This window comes from Colobus angolensis, unplaced genomic scaffold (assembly GCF_000951035.1).
Source record: "Colobus angolensis palliatus isolate OR3802 unplaced genomic scaffold, Cang.pa_1.0 Scaffold143, whole genome shotgun sequence".
Taxonomy (NCBI): Eukaryota; Metazoa; Chordata; class Mammalia; order Primates; family Cercopithecidae; genus Colobus; species Colobus angolensis.
Window position 1 is genome coordinate 1,306,544 of NW_012114522.1, and position 15,658 is coordinate 1,322,201.

General features: G+C 56.8%; 2 protein-coding genes across 4 annotated transcripts in view; both read right to left on the reverse strand.

Moving 5' to 3' along the window:
* The window catches only part of CPZ (carboxypeptidase Z), a 31,696-nt gene extending 31,034 nt beyond the window's left edge, over positions 1 to 662 (reverse strand). For 2 of the 3 annotated variants that reach the window (XM_011935384.1, XM_011935383.1), the window contains exon 1: positions 398 to 656. In XM_011935384.1, the coding sequence (XP_011790774.1) occupies positions 398 to 485 (88 nt within the window). In that variant the 5' untranslated portion in view covers positions 486 to 656. Of the gene's footprint in view, positions 1 to 397 lie in introns of all 3 variants that reach the window. The other variant, XM_011935385.1, reaches the window with a different exon arrangement.
* A 1,958-nt stretch (positions 663 to 2,620) lies between these two features.
* On the reverse strand, positions 2,621 to 12,246 carry GPR78 (G protein-coupled receptor 78). Its single transcript, XM_011935386.1, has 4 exons — positions 10,992 to 12,246; positions 9,988 to 10,101; positions 5,400 to 5,622; positions 2,621 to 5,327 (listed from the first exon to the last, which is right to left on the reverse strand). The coding sequence occupies exons 1-4, from the start codon at positions 11,657 to 11,659 to the stop codon at positions 5,241 to 5,243; spliced, it is 1,092 nt and encodes a 363-aa protein (XP_011790776.1). The 5' UTR covers positions 11,660 to 12,246; the 3' UTR covers positions 2,621 to 5,240.
* Between the last annotated feature and the right edge of the window lie 3,412 nt (positions 12,247 to 15,658).

Here is a 15,658-nt window from a genome sequence, read left to right on the forward strand (position 1 = left end):
AGAGACCGCCCCGTTCCTGGAAGGACCTGGGGACCTTGGATGGCCTCTCAAACTGCAAAGTCCTGGCACCTGCTCCCTCGGACCCACCAGCAGGGTGCCCCTGCTGCTGTACCCGACAGGAGAAAGATCTCTCGCCCCTGGCCCAGGCATGGTGACCCTCTGCTGCCTGGGATCCCGGCCTGGATGCCGTAGAGAGCCTCCCTGGTGTCCCCGTCCAGGGGAGAGGTCACCCTACCAGTCCCAGGTCACATGCTGCCCACTTTGGAGACGTTCTCGCGGGGGCCATAGGCGCCTAACCTACTGGAAGAAAGTTCCCAGGCCCCTGGGAAGCGACGGGTCACACTCCCCGGAGGTTGCAGGGTGGAGGGTGGAGGGTGGGGGCAGGGGACGGCCTTACCGGCGGGGTTCCGCTCAAACTCGCACCCCGGCCGGGCAGCGGCGAAGGCCAGGACTGTGAGGAGCAGCAGCGGCGGCGGGGGCGGCATGGTGGGGCGGCGGGCCTTGGATTGCCGGCGCAGTGATGTGGCACTCGGGCCGCGCGGGCCGGGGCTCTGCGCTCGCTCGCTGGGCTCCCGCCCCCGGCGCAGGGAGGGCGCCCCAAACGCAAATGCCGGAGTCGGGTTACAGTGGGCAGCGCCAGAAGCTAGAGGGAGGATGCCGCTGGGGGAGGAGGAGGGGCAGGACAACAGATAAAGGCCCCTGCCTGCCCTGGGTGGGGTGCCCCGCCTCCTCCAAAGGGCTCCCTGCCCCTCCTTGGGACTCAGTTTCCCCATCTACCACCTGAGCGCACTAGGGAGCTCATCTGCAGATTCCCTGCTGATCCTGCCTAAAACCCCTGGTCCTGGGCACAGGCTGCATCTGCGGGTGGAGGGGGCTCTGGCTGCAGCCCTGACCCCAGCCGACCAGGGCCTGTCAGGTGAGGAAAGTGAAGGCATGTCCCCACCTGCTAACCCTGGTCCCCGGTGTGGATGCAGGGGAAGGGGCTTTGCTGGGCGGCTGGACCTTTAGGAGCCATATGCCTCATGGATCCTTTGCCAGCTATACCAGTGCACCAGTACCAGGCCCTGGAGCCAGCTGCCACTCAGCCCTGAGACAGGACAAGCCCCTTTGCCCAGAGGCTGGTGTAATGGAGACAGTACTCACAGTGGCCCCAACTCATCGCTGGCACCCAGCAGGTGCTGCTTCCTGCGGGTCATCTGCTTGAAGATGCCCATTTCAACACCCCCAGGGATCTGGGGCGTCTGGTGCTCAACACTGCCCTGTGTCTGCCTGGACTTGGCTGGGTCCTTCCGGAAGCACCTCTGACTGCCCTGGCCAGCCTATGGGGGGTGCCCTGCAGGACAAGCTTCTAGGAGAGAAGCCAGTTTGTGTCATCAAAAGAGCACAGACTCATGGCTCAAAGGATCTTGAGCCAGTGGCCTGGCCTCCTCGAGGCTGGGAGCTCTCCACTGAGAAACAGCACCACGCTCACCTTGGGGCTCATGAGGATGGGGTGGGGGCAGCATGGCAGCCAGGAGGAGTCCATCAGTGGTTGGAAGCCAGCTCCGCAGCTGGACATGATGCATGCATGCCAGCATCCTCAGCACTTGCTGCACAGCGGGTGCTGGCAATAAAAGTGGGTCTGACGCCGCTCCTACCCACCCCATGGCTGGACCCTTGAGAGGGGTGCTGGGGCTGTGAGAGCCTGAAGAGGGAGGGTTGTGTCAGCCTCGGTCAGGTGGAAGGACTTGGCTAAGCAGAGGAGGAGGAATTACTAAGAGAAGGCCCAGAAAGGATGCAGGCTCCCCAGGGAGGGGCCAGTAGACTAGGGCACCCAGCACTTTGGCCCAAGGCCATGTGGATAGGAGTGAGGAACAGTGGGGACAGAGAACAGAAAGGGCCAGCAATGCCAGGCTCAGGAGCAGAGACCACAGGCTCTGGCAGGAGCACAACCTGCTCTTGGCTGCATTTCCAGGAGCTCGCTCTGCTTGGTGGAGGGTGGGTGAGAGGAAGGGCTGCTTCACCAGGGGCCAGGAAGGGTTCTGGAGGCGTGGCCATGGATGGGTGTCCAGGTGAGGCAGGAGGAGGGTGAGGGTCAGCAAGCGCAGAGGGGATGGAGAGAGGGCTCCTGGCTCAGAACCCCTTCTGGCCCAGGTTTGCACCCCGTGTGAGCAGGAGGGAGGCTCGGGTGAACGAGATCATGGTCTCGAAAGGACAAGAAGGCAAGCTGAGTGAGAGGACTGTCACTCTGTGTCCCACAGGGCCTCCCTCTGCCTCACCCGTCATGGAATGCTGCAGCCCTCTGACAGATGGAATCAATAAAAAACTCCTGGTCCCCCAAATAAAATAAATGAGCAGTTATGTCCTTCAAGTTGCCTGCCAGCCTCACAGCCTCCATGGCTCTCTGCTTCCCGCCCACCCATGGGAAAGCCTCCCAAGCTTGCAGCTCCACCGTCAAAACAACAGGAGAAGCCTCCCTCACTCGGCCGCACACAGGGCGCAGGGCCTAGCCTGGAGGTCTTGGAAGCCCAGCAAGGGATTGCATGCAAGCCCAGGCATCTAGAAAGCTCTGCTCTCCTGGTAATTGAACTGTGGCTAATGCGAGGCAGAATTCCCCCCTTTCCATGGAAATGAGACACCCTCTGAATAAGATGTTTATTGATTCACAGCATTCGTGAGACCCAGCATCATTTTGCAACACATTTAAGTGCACATGAAAAGTATCTTTCAAATTACACACACACACAAAAAAAAGTCCCCATGCCTAAGGCAAGGGACAGCCCAGCGTGGGAGCCACATGGGCTGACGGAGAAGGGCGGAGGGAATGCCTTAAGATGCCTGTTCCAGAACGTCCCATGGAGCTTCCGAGGAAGGCGAAACATGGCAGCAAGCAGTCCCCGTCTCTAATACACAGCGTGCCTCCCTCTAACCATGGTGCCTTCCAGCAGGGCAGGCTGCACACGTTTCCTTGAGTGGCGCTAAAGCAGTGACCAAGCATTTTAGCCTGGCGGAGACGCAATAACACGGAGGGTAGGCCCCGCTGGCTGCCAGGCTCCTCACACCTGGGGAGCTCCCAGGGACAGGAGAGGGCTCAGCCAAGGAGCTCACAGCCTGGGCTCTGGAACTTTAAACAATGGGGACCAACCTGCTTCTGCTGTGCGAGTGCCCTCCCTTGTAAGCACAGGGGCACCGGGGTGCAGCAGGGTCTCAAGTTCACGTGCCCTCTGCGAACCAGGGTGTGACGCCCACCTGCCCCACCTCCTGTCTGGAACCCCCAGGGTTTGATTGAACTGGCCAGGTCTGTGTTTTAATATTTTTAACTGCTTCCTGACCACATACCTATAGTTGCTATTATTCCAAACAATAATTTGTTTTATTTGAATTACACTTCATGATTTACAAACATTTTTAAATGTATCCTTTTGAGGAAGGCATTGGCAAGTCAGCAAATAACACCTGGTTTTGGCTGGGTGCTGTGGCTCATGCCTGTAAGCCCAGCACTTTGGGAGGCTGAGGTGGGTGGATCACTTAAGCTCAGGTATTCAAGACCAGCCTGGGCAACAAAGTGAGACCTCCATCTGTACAAAAAAAATACAAAAATTATCCAGGCATAGTGGCCCATGCCTGTGGTCCCAGCTACTCAGGAGGCTGAGGTGGGAGGATGGCTTGAGCATGGGGGGGCGGAGGTTGCAGTGAGCTGAGACTGCACCACTGCACTCTAGCCTAGGCAACAGAGTCAGACTCTGTCTCAAAAAGTTGTTTTAAAGCACAATAATAACACCTGTTTTTTGGAAAAGACTCTGTGAAACCACCTCAGCTGGGTTCTCGTACACTGTTAATACCACGAGCAAGTGACAGCCACATGTGTCTTTGAAGAATTCAGCCTCTGGAAGGAAATAATGTGATGTCCACGCTCTCCCTGCATTGCTGGCCTTGGGTGTAGGGTGTCATGACACAGGCTCCATGCCTGCAAGAGCCTACGGGTGAAGCCCATCAGAGAGTCCCATGAGGCAGGGGCCTGAGGTCTTGCAGTCCACCCTGTCTCTGCAGGGGATGGCCCTGGGCCTTGAAGAAAACAGCAATGACAGAAGCTGAAGAGAGAATCGTGTCCATTCATTCACTTGCTCACTCATTTATCCACACACCTCTCCACTGGGGGCCCATGTGCGCTGTGTACCATTCTTTCCCTGAGCTGTGAAATAGGACAGATGTGCACAAAAGTCCTCCACACTGTCCCATGGGGACATTCAATGACATGGATGGTAGGTGCCCCCACTGGGGAATGGCACCCTGTAATTACTAAACTGGGGGTGATGCACACAGCTACTCAGGGACACTCCACCTTCTCTTGGCTCCCCCAGCACTGCTGCTGGGGAGCAAGGGCCCTCCCCATCCTGGGCCACCCTCTCTGGAACCTGGGCTCTGGCTACTACTTCCATGTCTTGACCATCTCAAGTCTAGGATCCAGAGGCCCAGAGGTGGCCTTCGGGGGCAGGAAGCAGAGGTCATGTGCTCTGATGGTATCACCACCAGAAAAGGCTCTGAGCACACAGACTCCACATCCTCCCCAGTCAAGATGCCACAGCCCTGGCAAACCATGGAAAAGGAGGCAGGAGACAGGCTCCATCGGCTTGCCCACACAGGCAGTCACAGACGACGGGTCTGGAGCTGGGGACCTCTAGGCTTCCAGAGATGGGCACGTCCCAGGGACCGCCTGTGCCTGCCGGGCCCTGACCACAGACTATCAGATGTGAGCTCTGGGAGCCCCCAACCAGACTCTGCCCGGCATTTATCTCCCACACCTGGGCAATGCTGAGAACAAATCGGAACAATGCTAATAACCAGGTGGGAGTAACAGGTGTCCACCCGGGCTGCAGAAGAGACCCTGAGCAAGCGTGACCACCTCACCCACATGAACAGCAGTCACTGATAGGACGCTAGGACGCCCACGGGTACCACGTGCCACACAAGACGCTTCCCTACCCACCGTCTCGAAGCATCGCCACGACCCCAGAACAAGGGCGAGGCTCAGAAAGGAAAAACCGCTGTCCCGGGCCAGGTGGCCGAGCCTGGAGCTCTCCTCCCCTGCTCCTGCTGTCCACACCCACATCTGGCCCTCTCCTCTTCCTCCTGTACTTCAGCCTCAGTTCAAAGTCAAGCTGCCGGTGTCTGGGGGGTCCCCAGTGGCATTTCTGTGGCAGGGCCAGTGCCCTTTCCACAGGGTTTCTTAGAAGGTGGAGCGGATGAGCCCTGCCAGGCCCTCAGTGTATCTGCTGCAGGCAGGAATCATTCTCTGCATCCAGAGAGCTGCTGTGGGTGGACGCTGGGCGCGGGGTTCTCTTCAGCACCTGGTGCACCATGCTGGCCAGGTCCAGGGAGCTGTTGTGGGTGGACCCAGGGCACGGGGTTCTCTTCAGCACCTGGTGCACCATGCTGGCCAGGTCCAGGGAGCTGTTGTGGGTGGACCCTGGGCGCAGGGTTCTCTTCAGCAGCCGGCGCGCCATGCCGGCCAGGACTTGGCGGAATGGCCGGCGGAGCAGAGAGTACGTGAATGGGTCGGCCACCGCCTTGCTGTAGGTCAGGCACTTGCTGAGGATGCCCCAGTGGGCGTTCACGGTGACGAAGGGCACGAGCTCCACCAGCCTGTTGGGGAAGCGGAGCAGCTGACTCAGCCACAGTGACAGCACCTGCCACACACTCATGCTCCAGGACAAGGCTTCTGACCAGCGGCAGCACAGCCTGAGGTGGGGGCCACAGAGTCAGGACAAGTACACACCGCAGCCCTGACGCTCACTAGCCAGCGGGCTCTGCGCCAGCACCCTGAGCCTCGGTCTTCTCTTCCTAAAACGGGATTACAGGGCCGGGTCCGGGGACTGCGGAGCAAGCCGACATCAGCCCACATACAGCAGGTACTCAGTAGGTGGCAGCACCGCCACCGTGACCCAGGCCTTCTCCCACCATCCTCACTCTCAGCTCAGTCCACCCACCTGCGCGCACACCTGCAGCGAACGCCTGCACACAGAACCAGCTACCGAGGGAGCCATTACCACTACCATGCAGCAGACCAAGACAACCCAGATGTGAGCGCTGGGAGCCCCCAGCCAGACTCCCCTCTGGCATTCACCTGCCAAACCTGGGCAATGTTGAGAACAAATCGGAACAACACTAATAACCAGGCTGGAGTAACAGGTGTCCACCTGGGCTGCAGAACAGACGCTGAGCAAGCGTGACCACCTCACCCACGTGAATCGCAGTCACTGACGGGATGTCCTCGGGCACCACGCACCACGCAGGGTGCTTCCCTACCCACCCTCTCGCAGCATCACTCAGAGAGTCTTGAGGGCGTCTCTAGGACCATCAGGCCTACACCTCCCAGAGGAAAGGCTCAGTCCCACACTCCGAGTCTGAGCCCAGTGCTTTTCTGAAATCAGACTAGAACTCAGAGTGGAAGGGACTGGGCTCTGCGTGGGGGAAAGCAGCAGGGGGCCTGGCCTCTGGGGACTTGGATGGACCCCTCCGCTCTCAGCACAGCCTGGGGTAGGGGCCACGGGGTCAGGACAAGGCTTCTGACCAGCGGCAGCACAGCCTGAGGTGGGGGCCACAGAGTCAGGACGAGGCTTCTGACAGCTGTCACAAGTGCATGTGCTGACCAGTGGCAGCCGTTCCGCTTCCCAGGTCCTGGCTTTGAACCAGGGCCCCCAAAAGCCAGGGCTTTCCCCGTCAGCCTGATGACCCCCCAGGCAGTGAAATTCTGTCCCAGGATGTCCCACCCCCCACTCAGAAGGACTGCAGCCCTGTGATTTACAAGTTTGGCTGGGTCACTCATTAGTCTGGAGACCACCTGCTGACCACCCACAAACACAACAGCTGCTGGGGTGCAGCAAGGATCAGACTGACTCCCTCCCTCCAGGGCACCCAGTCCAGCGAGGTGGGGATGAGGAGGCAGGCAAGCAGGTAGGCAGCCACCTCAAGCTGAGAAGCAGGGCCAGAATGTGAGGACAGGGAGAACTGAGGGGTGTGGCCAGAGGAGAGGCATCCAGAATCCAAAAATCAGGGCAGGGACACAGATCCAAGGCAATCATGGCCCTAATCACCTACCCCAGGCTGAGGTGAGAATCCAGTTACAGTAAGTGACAGTCCGCAAAGGACTTTGCCACCGGCCAGCGTATGCACATCAGGTACACTGTCACCCCCACGTCCACGAAGTCCACTGGAGACTGGTCACAGCCCACCATCAGGCAAGTGGGAAGGAGGGTCCTATCGAAGGATCTGAGAAGCATGGCATTTCTTTCAGTCACTAGGGGACTGAGCTGCAGGTGAGTGAGAAAGCCACACACATGGCAGAGTGTCTATCCCCTAGTGAAGCCACGGTGCAGATGGAAGTCATCAGAAACGCCCAGCTGAGGCTGTGTCTGGAGTCACACTGGGACCAGAAGTCATGTGGCAACCACCAGCATTCCAACCAGCCATGACCCTGCGGAGAAGGCAGCTCACTCACGTCTCCACTGATGCTCAGCACCTGGTGACCATATCCATCTGCCCTCCTCACACCCCCACAGTAGATCACAGACTCCACAAGGGAGGTCTGTCTCCCCGCCCTCCTGGTCTCACTGCTGCACACCCCAGGGACTTCATCTGCACCATTGATTAAGTCAGTAAAACTCAAGAGTGACAACCAAGAAACAAAAGAAAAATCCTATATTCCCCATCTCCTTTACCTACTTTATCCACATGAACTGGCTCAAGGTGACTTTATTTCTAACCAGATTAAATTCACCTTCAAGATGTCCACAGAAGAGTCTAACAATGCATCCCAGTTCTGCAAACAATTCCCAGGAGAAGAGCTCTGAAATATTTTTAGCAATTGCAGAACAATTGGAGCGAGTGCACTACCTTCTAAGGGGCAGCAGGGATAACATGCTCCTGGATCTCTGACTTCCTGTGGGTTAAGCCAACTGCATTAGAACCTCGTCCACACACTGGGTGGAAGCTCTGGCTAGAGCCTTAGGGCAATAACGGAGTGAGGTTCTGATTCGATTCATTCCTATGATGTGAGAGGCACCTGTCAGGCAAACCCGTCCAAACTGATCCAGCTGTGCTGCTCCCAGGCGCCATCCCCCAAGGCCCCTCCCCCACTGAAACACCTGCCTGGTCTTGCTGACCTGCATCTTCCGCCATCAGAACCAAGAGGAGCCTGTGTTCCATTTGATTTTGTAACTGCAGGACCAGGCACAAAGCCCAGCACAGAGTAGGTGCTCATTAAATGTTTAGTGAGTGCGTTAAGAAATATATATCCTCATTAATGCTATATTGTACCCACGTTTTTCACAGAGAAGAAAGCCTGAGCTGCCCAGATACCAGAGTTGGTAACAGCATTGTGGAAACAATGCTGCAAAGACAGGCTTCATGACTTTGTTTGGGATTCTTCCTTTTAACACTTGTGTGCACGCTCATAGCTGAGTGAGCTAGTCTCACTCATCATTCATTTAAAATTTCAAAACTAAATGCTGGAGCTCTGGAAATGTTAGTACTCACCTTCTACATGGATGTACATACCTGTGCATGTATGAATACACACATGAAATCTCCCAATATACACCTGCATGCATGAGCAGGCACATGGGCACGCATACACACAAGCATGATAATCAGATAAATAGCTAGTTCCCAAGAGAAGGACGCCACAGTTTCTCCATCCACACTTGTGCCCATGAAGTTTCCTGGGAACCAGAGGCCTTTGCCAGGTTTTATGTGAGCAAGGAGGATGCCTGAGATCCACAAGAAACCTGGCTCTCTGTCCCTAAGCCAGATGGGATCGGTGGCCAAGAGCTCCTCTCCCAAGTGCTGATTCCAAAGAGCTCAGAGAGAGCCTAGTAGGCAGGACAGAGCTGGTGCCACTCATCATGGGCACTCTGGGACCTCCCAGGTTCCTGGGACACAACTGTTGCCCCCCGCCCCCTACAACATACCTAAGTACCCCAGTGACCTAGAAAGATAGGCAGGCATCCTGGACAGGCTGGCAGACCTTCTAGGGCATTAGATAGCAACCCCGGGAGGACTCTACACAAACAGAGCCAGAATCCTGGTACCACACTCCCTGCTGGCTCCCTCCACTGGGGTGGGGACCTGGGCCCCTTGAGGATGAGGGCCATGGACCCCTCCTGGGAGCTTCTTCCTTCAGGGCGGTCTCCTGCCGTGGCTCAATATGTAGGGTGGAGAACTCCCAGCCAGCCTGAGTGCTGCAGAGGCCTGGCCAAAACTTCCATGGAGCTTCCAAGAAAGGCAAAACATGATAGCAAGCAGTCACCCTCTCTAATAAACATCGTGCCTCCCTCTAACCATGTTGCCTTCCAGCAAGGCAGGGTGCACACATTTCCTTGAGTGGAGCTAAGGTAGTGACCAAGTGGCCAAGTGGGTGACCCAGGAACCCCGGAGGCAAAGACTGCAGACTCCCCTGCCCCTCAGCACAGCACTGGGACAATGGTACCAGCAGAACCTTTACCCACAATCTTTCCCAAATTACCTGTGACTCCAGGTAATTCTGACCTGACAAGCACTCAGGCCAAGGTCTCCAGGAAAGAGAGGAGCAAAGAGAACACTCACCTGGCAGCGTTATTGCCCTGAGGCTCCAGCCAGAGCTTCCACCCAGATTCCCAACTCCAAACCCAGGAGATGTGGAGTCTAAGGTCTGGGTTAGTCCCAGGCCGCCTGATTTTGAAAGCTTCCTAGGTTTAAAGAGCCAGGTGCTGATTCACAGACCCCATATCTGCCTGTGCCTGGACAAGGAGAGTCTCCTCATTTATGGGATAGGATGGGGGCCAGTGCCATCTTCCTCCAAGGGTCTTTCCCAGGAGCTGCCAGCACAGCCCCCAGCCCATCAGGTGTGGAGGAGGGTCCTGTGGTGCTGGCTACCCTCCCCATACCCGACTGGGAGACCTCAGAGGCCTACTCAACTGAGGCCAAGCCCTCCCAGCTGTTCCCACGACGGGAGCCGGACTCGGGACCCACCTGGTCACGACATATGGGGCAAAGCAGATGAGGAAGCTCGCAATAGAGATGCCAATCTTCCTGGTGGCCCGGTGGCGGCGCCGCTTCTGCTGGATGAGGCAGCGCTGCCGCACACTGTGGGGACGAAGGACAGTGGTCAGGATGATGGCAGGGTGGGGACAGAGCCCAGGCCCAGAGCCTAGGGGCCGAAGTGAGGGCAGACAGGAGGGGTTCAGGATGTTTAGCCTGGAACCTCGAGAGGACAGAGGGATGGGGGAGAGAGAAAGAACAATGAAAAGGGGTAGGCTTGCTTTTTTGTAGGTGAAATAAAGGAAGCCTGGAAAGAAGGGCCACCTCCTCCTTCTTTCCCTCCGGCTCATCCTTCTCCACACAGAGGGAACTGAGGCAGGCCTGCTGATGGAGAGGCAAGGCTGGGGCCCTCAGGGAGGGAGAAGTCACCTGGTCTGCCCACCCCAGGAGCAGGAGAGCCTCTTGGGGGTACTGTGGGGGACCGAGGACGAAAGGGGAGCACCCTAAGGGAGGTAATTTGGAACAATGGCAACACTAGCTAGAGATTCAGGAGACAAATCCTGCCAAGTAGTGAGCAGAAAGCATGGGGGATGGACCCCGCTCAAGACGTGAAGCCCAAGGCCATGCAAGTGTACTGGGTCAGCAGCAGGCAGAAAGAAGCAGATGCCTCAGACCCACAGCTACTCCACAGGAGGGGTGTATCTGGCTGTCCACAGCAGAGCCCTCGGAACCCCTACCCAGAGAGGCACACCCCACCGCTCTGTGCAAAGTTCCCTGTGCGCTGTGAGCACATATCCCAGGAGGCAGAGGCCCCCACGGTGTCTGCACCAATGAACCAACTGGAAACCCCCGCGAGCAGCATGCAGGGGCAGCTGCTATGGCTGGTGAACTCTGGGAGGAGTAAAGGTGATGATGACCACAGGCTACTCGAGCCAACTGCCCAGGGAGCACCTGAGTCCCTGGCCTGGGCCGGTCGGCATGCACTGGGCCAATACCTGGGGTGCAGGTCGGCAAGCAGCATGAGCGCCTTCATGGTGACGATGTCCATGCGCTGGCAGTGGCTGCGCGCCACCCGGTGCACCTGGAGCGAGGTGAGGCAGATCACCGCCAGCGGCAGCGCGAAGCCCATGGCGTGGAGTGTGGCGGTGAAGGCTGCGAAGCGCGGGCGCTCAGGCTCGGGTGGCAGGCGCAGCGAGCAGGACGCAAAGGCGCTGCTGTAGCCGAGCCACGAGCAGCCAAGTGCAGCGACCGAGAAGACCAGCGACTGTCCCCAGGCACAGCCCAGCAGCAGGACGGCATCGCGCGGTCGCAGACGTCCAGCGTAGCGCAGCGGGAAGCCCACGGCCAGCCACTGGTCTGCGCTCAGCGCCGCCACGCTCAGCGCCGCGTTGGACGCCAGGAAGGTGTCCAGGAAGCCGATGGCTTGGCACGCGCCAGGCGCCGACGGTGGCTGCCCGCGCATCACACCAAGCAGCGTGAAGGGCATGTCCAGCGCCGCCAGCAGCAGGTGGCCCAGCGACAGATTCACCAGGAGGACTCCCGAGGTGCCAGTGCGGAGCTTAGAGCTGTAGGCGCAACAAAGCAGCACTAGCGCGTTGGATAGCAGCGCCACAGCCAGCACCATCACCAGCAGCCCCGCTAGCAGGGTCTCGCCGGGGCCCATGGCGCTAGCGTCTCTGCAGGCACCCTGAGGTTCTCATGGCTCTTCTTCGGGAGCGGGCCTGAGAAAGTGCGGTGATGGAGTGGCTGAGCGGCGCGCCCGCAGCTTCTGGGAGGTGCAGACCCGGCCGGCAAGGCCCAGAGCGGCGCGAGGAAAGCTGCGGCAAGTGCGCGGTCCGGGGTACCCGGGCGGAGGGCGTTGCTCTTCCTAGCCGGAGCAGCCCGGGGCCGCCCTGGAGGCAGCGCAACCGCGGTGCTGTCCAGGGTGCTGAATGCGCTCACCGTCCCGGCAGGACTGTCCTGCGGTTGAAGGCAGGCGTGGGGGCGCGGGATGTAGGGGCGAGGGAGGTCTCTTTGCTGACACTGTATCTTTCCTTCTTCCCTCCTTGTAGCGTGGCAGGATGGGACTCTGGGCTCTTCTGCTCCGGGCCAGGTCTGTCCCTGTCCTGGTCACACCTCCAGCCGAGCCTCCCAGCGCTGGTTCATGCGCAGTTGAGACGCCAGCGAGAGCCACTAGGTGGATCCTAGGCTGCACAGCCTTCACCACGCCTCTGCCTCCAGGCGCTGGCACCAAACTGGAGCGACCTGGTGGCTTATAGGGGCGGTAGGGGCGGTGGGGGCAGGAATGAAGTGGTGAGAAGCTGTGCAGGCGTGGCAGAGGGAGTGACGGGGCGGGGGCGGGAGCTGCCCTCAGGACTTCCCTCCCATCCCCCAGCCTCAGCCCAGGAACTGTGACTGCATTGACGTTTGTTGAAGCAAGAAGGGCGACAAGAAGTGGAAACAAGGTTGAGAGAGGTATGCGGGAAGGAGAGAGAGGAAGAAGAAAAAGTAAAGAGGAGAAGAGGAAGTGGGGGGAAGAAGAGGGAAGAGGAGAGAAAAGCAACAGAGGGAGAGACAAAGAAGGGGGCCCCTTGAGAGGACCCACCCAGAACGGGGTGCCATACAGACATGCCTGTCCTTCGTCTGGCTCCTGGAGCCCCGCGGTGCGAGGTGCGTACCTCTTCCAGCTCTGCCATCCCCTGTGATGGCTTCTGAGCCTTCTCACCTGGTGGGAGTCTTCCAATCCATTTGTGGCCAGTGGCAGGACAAGGATATGGTGAAGCCTCCTGGAAGCTGCTTCTTCCAGGAAGCTTTTTGACATTTTCTCTCCAGTGGCAGCCACAACATGACAGAAATGAAGGGCAGACCATTGCCCACCCCTCCCCACACCCACCCTCACCTGTAGGCTCTGCCAGCCCTTTCTGAGGGACAAAGGGTGGCTGTGGGGTGGGGGTTCACCCGTGGACCTCTCTTGTACCAGTGCTGCAAAGTGGCCAGGGGAAAAGCCACAAGTGCACAACTGGCCTCCTGCAGCACCCCCGGCTGTGTGCCTTGGGCACATTACTCAAACCCCTTGGGCCTCACTGTCAGATTCTCATCTGTCAGGTGGGGATATTAATAGCTAGCAATAGCATCTGCCTGTGGTGGTTGTTGTTAGGGTTAAATTGGCCAATATGCACAAAATGCTGAGAACATCCCGACAGGCAGTGCAGGATCAGAACAAAGTCAGCCTTTATTAAGGGGCCCATCTTATAGTTGTGCAAAAGAAGTTTCATTCAAGTGTCTGTGCCAAGTCCCCATAACTACAAACCAGGAATGCTGAGATTCATACCTCAGTCCTCCTGGCTCTAACTCCAATGTCCTTGTCATCCAGAGAGGCCATCACACCAGCTCCAAGCCATTGCCATCCATCAAATGCAGTGGCTTTCTCTCTCCCCATTTCTCCCTGGCACCCCCACCAAACTGCTTTCAAATTTTCACCAAATTAGACCTTGCCTGAAGCCAGAGCATCCATGTCAAAGTTTTCCTGACATGCCCAGGAAGAGTGGGCCACCCTGAACCTTCTGCAGGTCAGGCAAGGTTGCAGGGGAATAGCTTGGACAAAGTGATTGTGATGGTGGCAGCTTGACAGAAGGGGCCTCCCCCAACCCCTCCAAGGCTTCTGAGTGACCGTGTGCAGCTCTGGGGAGCAGTGGAGGTGCCAGGTGACTTCACGGGGAGACTGGTCTAGCCACTCACCGAAGCCTCTGTCATCTCTCAACTACTCCAAAGGGAGACAATTCCACTTGCAGGGGAGCAGACAGCATCTCTTCTGAGACATGAGTGTGGGGAAGCGCCACCAGCCTGTATTATGAAAGGCAGGCCATTCGCTCATCTGCAAGGATGTACTGGGCGCCGGCATGAATGAGAAAATGTGTGCAGTGAGATCTCTGGACTCTGGTGGGAGCACCTTGATAGGTCTAGGTCTGTTCTGTTTGCTTCTCTCCCCAAAGCCCCAGCACTCCTGGCCTCAGATCTTGCTGGCCTGGCTGCCCCCCTTCCCTGGGTTGTAGGGAGTGGTTTTGAACCCTGTGGTCTTATCAGTATACTATTATTTAATCTTCTTACACTTAAATCTCATTCCTGATGAAAAACTTAAATCCTCTGTAGGGTGAAATGGTGGACCTAATCCATTTATCTTCCAAAAAGAAAAAGTATATTAAAATATTAAATATTTTCACCACTTCTTTAAAACGTAAGGCAGTACTCCTTACTCTGCCATCCTGCCCATTCTTGCTGAGATACGCATTGCAACGATGAAGTTCAGGATTGGTTCCCAGAGGCTCCTCCCCTGCCTAGTGATAGTTAATGGTTCCCCCTTGCCTATGAAATTCCTTAGTGGCCCCTCCAAGTCTACCTAAATCTGGTCTCAGCCACTCATGCTGGGTCCTTTGCTGTTACTGTCACTCACACACACAAAGACACACACACAGGCAGGCACACGCGTGCACGCGCACACACACACACACACACACAGCATTTAGCCACATCTCCATTACTCATCACCCATGCACTTAACCCACACGACCTGACTTTGTCTGTGTTGCTGACTTGGCCTGAATGCCCTCTCTGCACTTTCCTTCTCATCTACTCCTCCTCTAAGACAAAGCTCTGCTAAGACTTTCCCTGTCAGCCAGGGAGAGCCACACCTCCTCAGAACACCCGCCGCGATTTTCATCTCAGCCCCAGTAGAAGTGCTGGGCTGAGATGAAGTGCAGAGGCTGAGATGCCTCTGCTGCTTAATTAAAGCGAATGGCTTAATTGTTACCTCATCTGAAAACCAGGGGCAGGAAGACCTATCTTTGAGGGGTACAGTAAGAATGAAATAAGGTTACATTCAATAAAAGAAATAAGCTTAGTACTAAAATAAGTTTAAATAAAATCAAATGAGCTCAGTTAGCCATTATTCTTTTCCCTCGTTTCTCATTTTTCCTCCCCAGTTGCATGTAAACAAGCTGTCGGTGTATATCTGTGGAAATGAAGTTGTCATTAGTGACAGCACTTCAACATGATGTAATGGATACAATTCACTTGTCTCACAAAACAAGCTTGTCATTTCTCTTGGGGGACCAGGGTGGTTGTGTTGATCAGATCTGACTTTGTCCACATCTTCTCTCTGCTCAACAAAGTGAAGGAATCAAGCCTCGTGTGATCCCTACAGTCTGCTGTGTCCAGCACATTCTCTTGTACACGCTGGGTGCCCAGTACATCCTTGCAGATGAGTGAATGGCCTGCCTTTCCATAATACAGGCTGGCAAAGCTTCCCTGCGCTCATGTCTCAGAAGAGATGCTCTCTGCTCCCCTGCAAGTGGAATCGTCTTCCCGTGGAGTCATTGAGAGGTGACGGGGCTGCTGTGAGTGGCTACACTAAAGTCTCCTTCTGAAGCCACCTGACACCTCCACCACTCCCCGGAGCTGCACACACATGGTCACTTAGAAGCCTTGGAGGGACTGGGGGAGCACACTGCTATCAAGCCCCGACTGCAGGAAAGCATCTGGAAGGAACAATCTGGCATATTAACAAAAATGATTGCTCATAGACAGGCGGAAAAGGGAAAGGAGGAAGATGGAAAGACAGGGAAATGAACGAAACTCCCAACAACAGGAAGGTGGCAAGTGCATGATTCTATTCCCCTAGAGCATA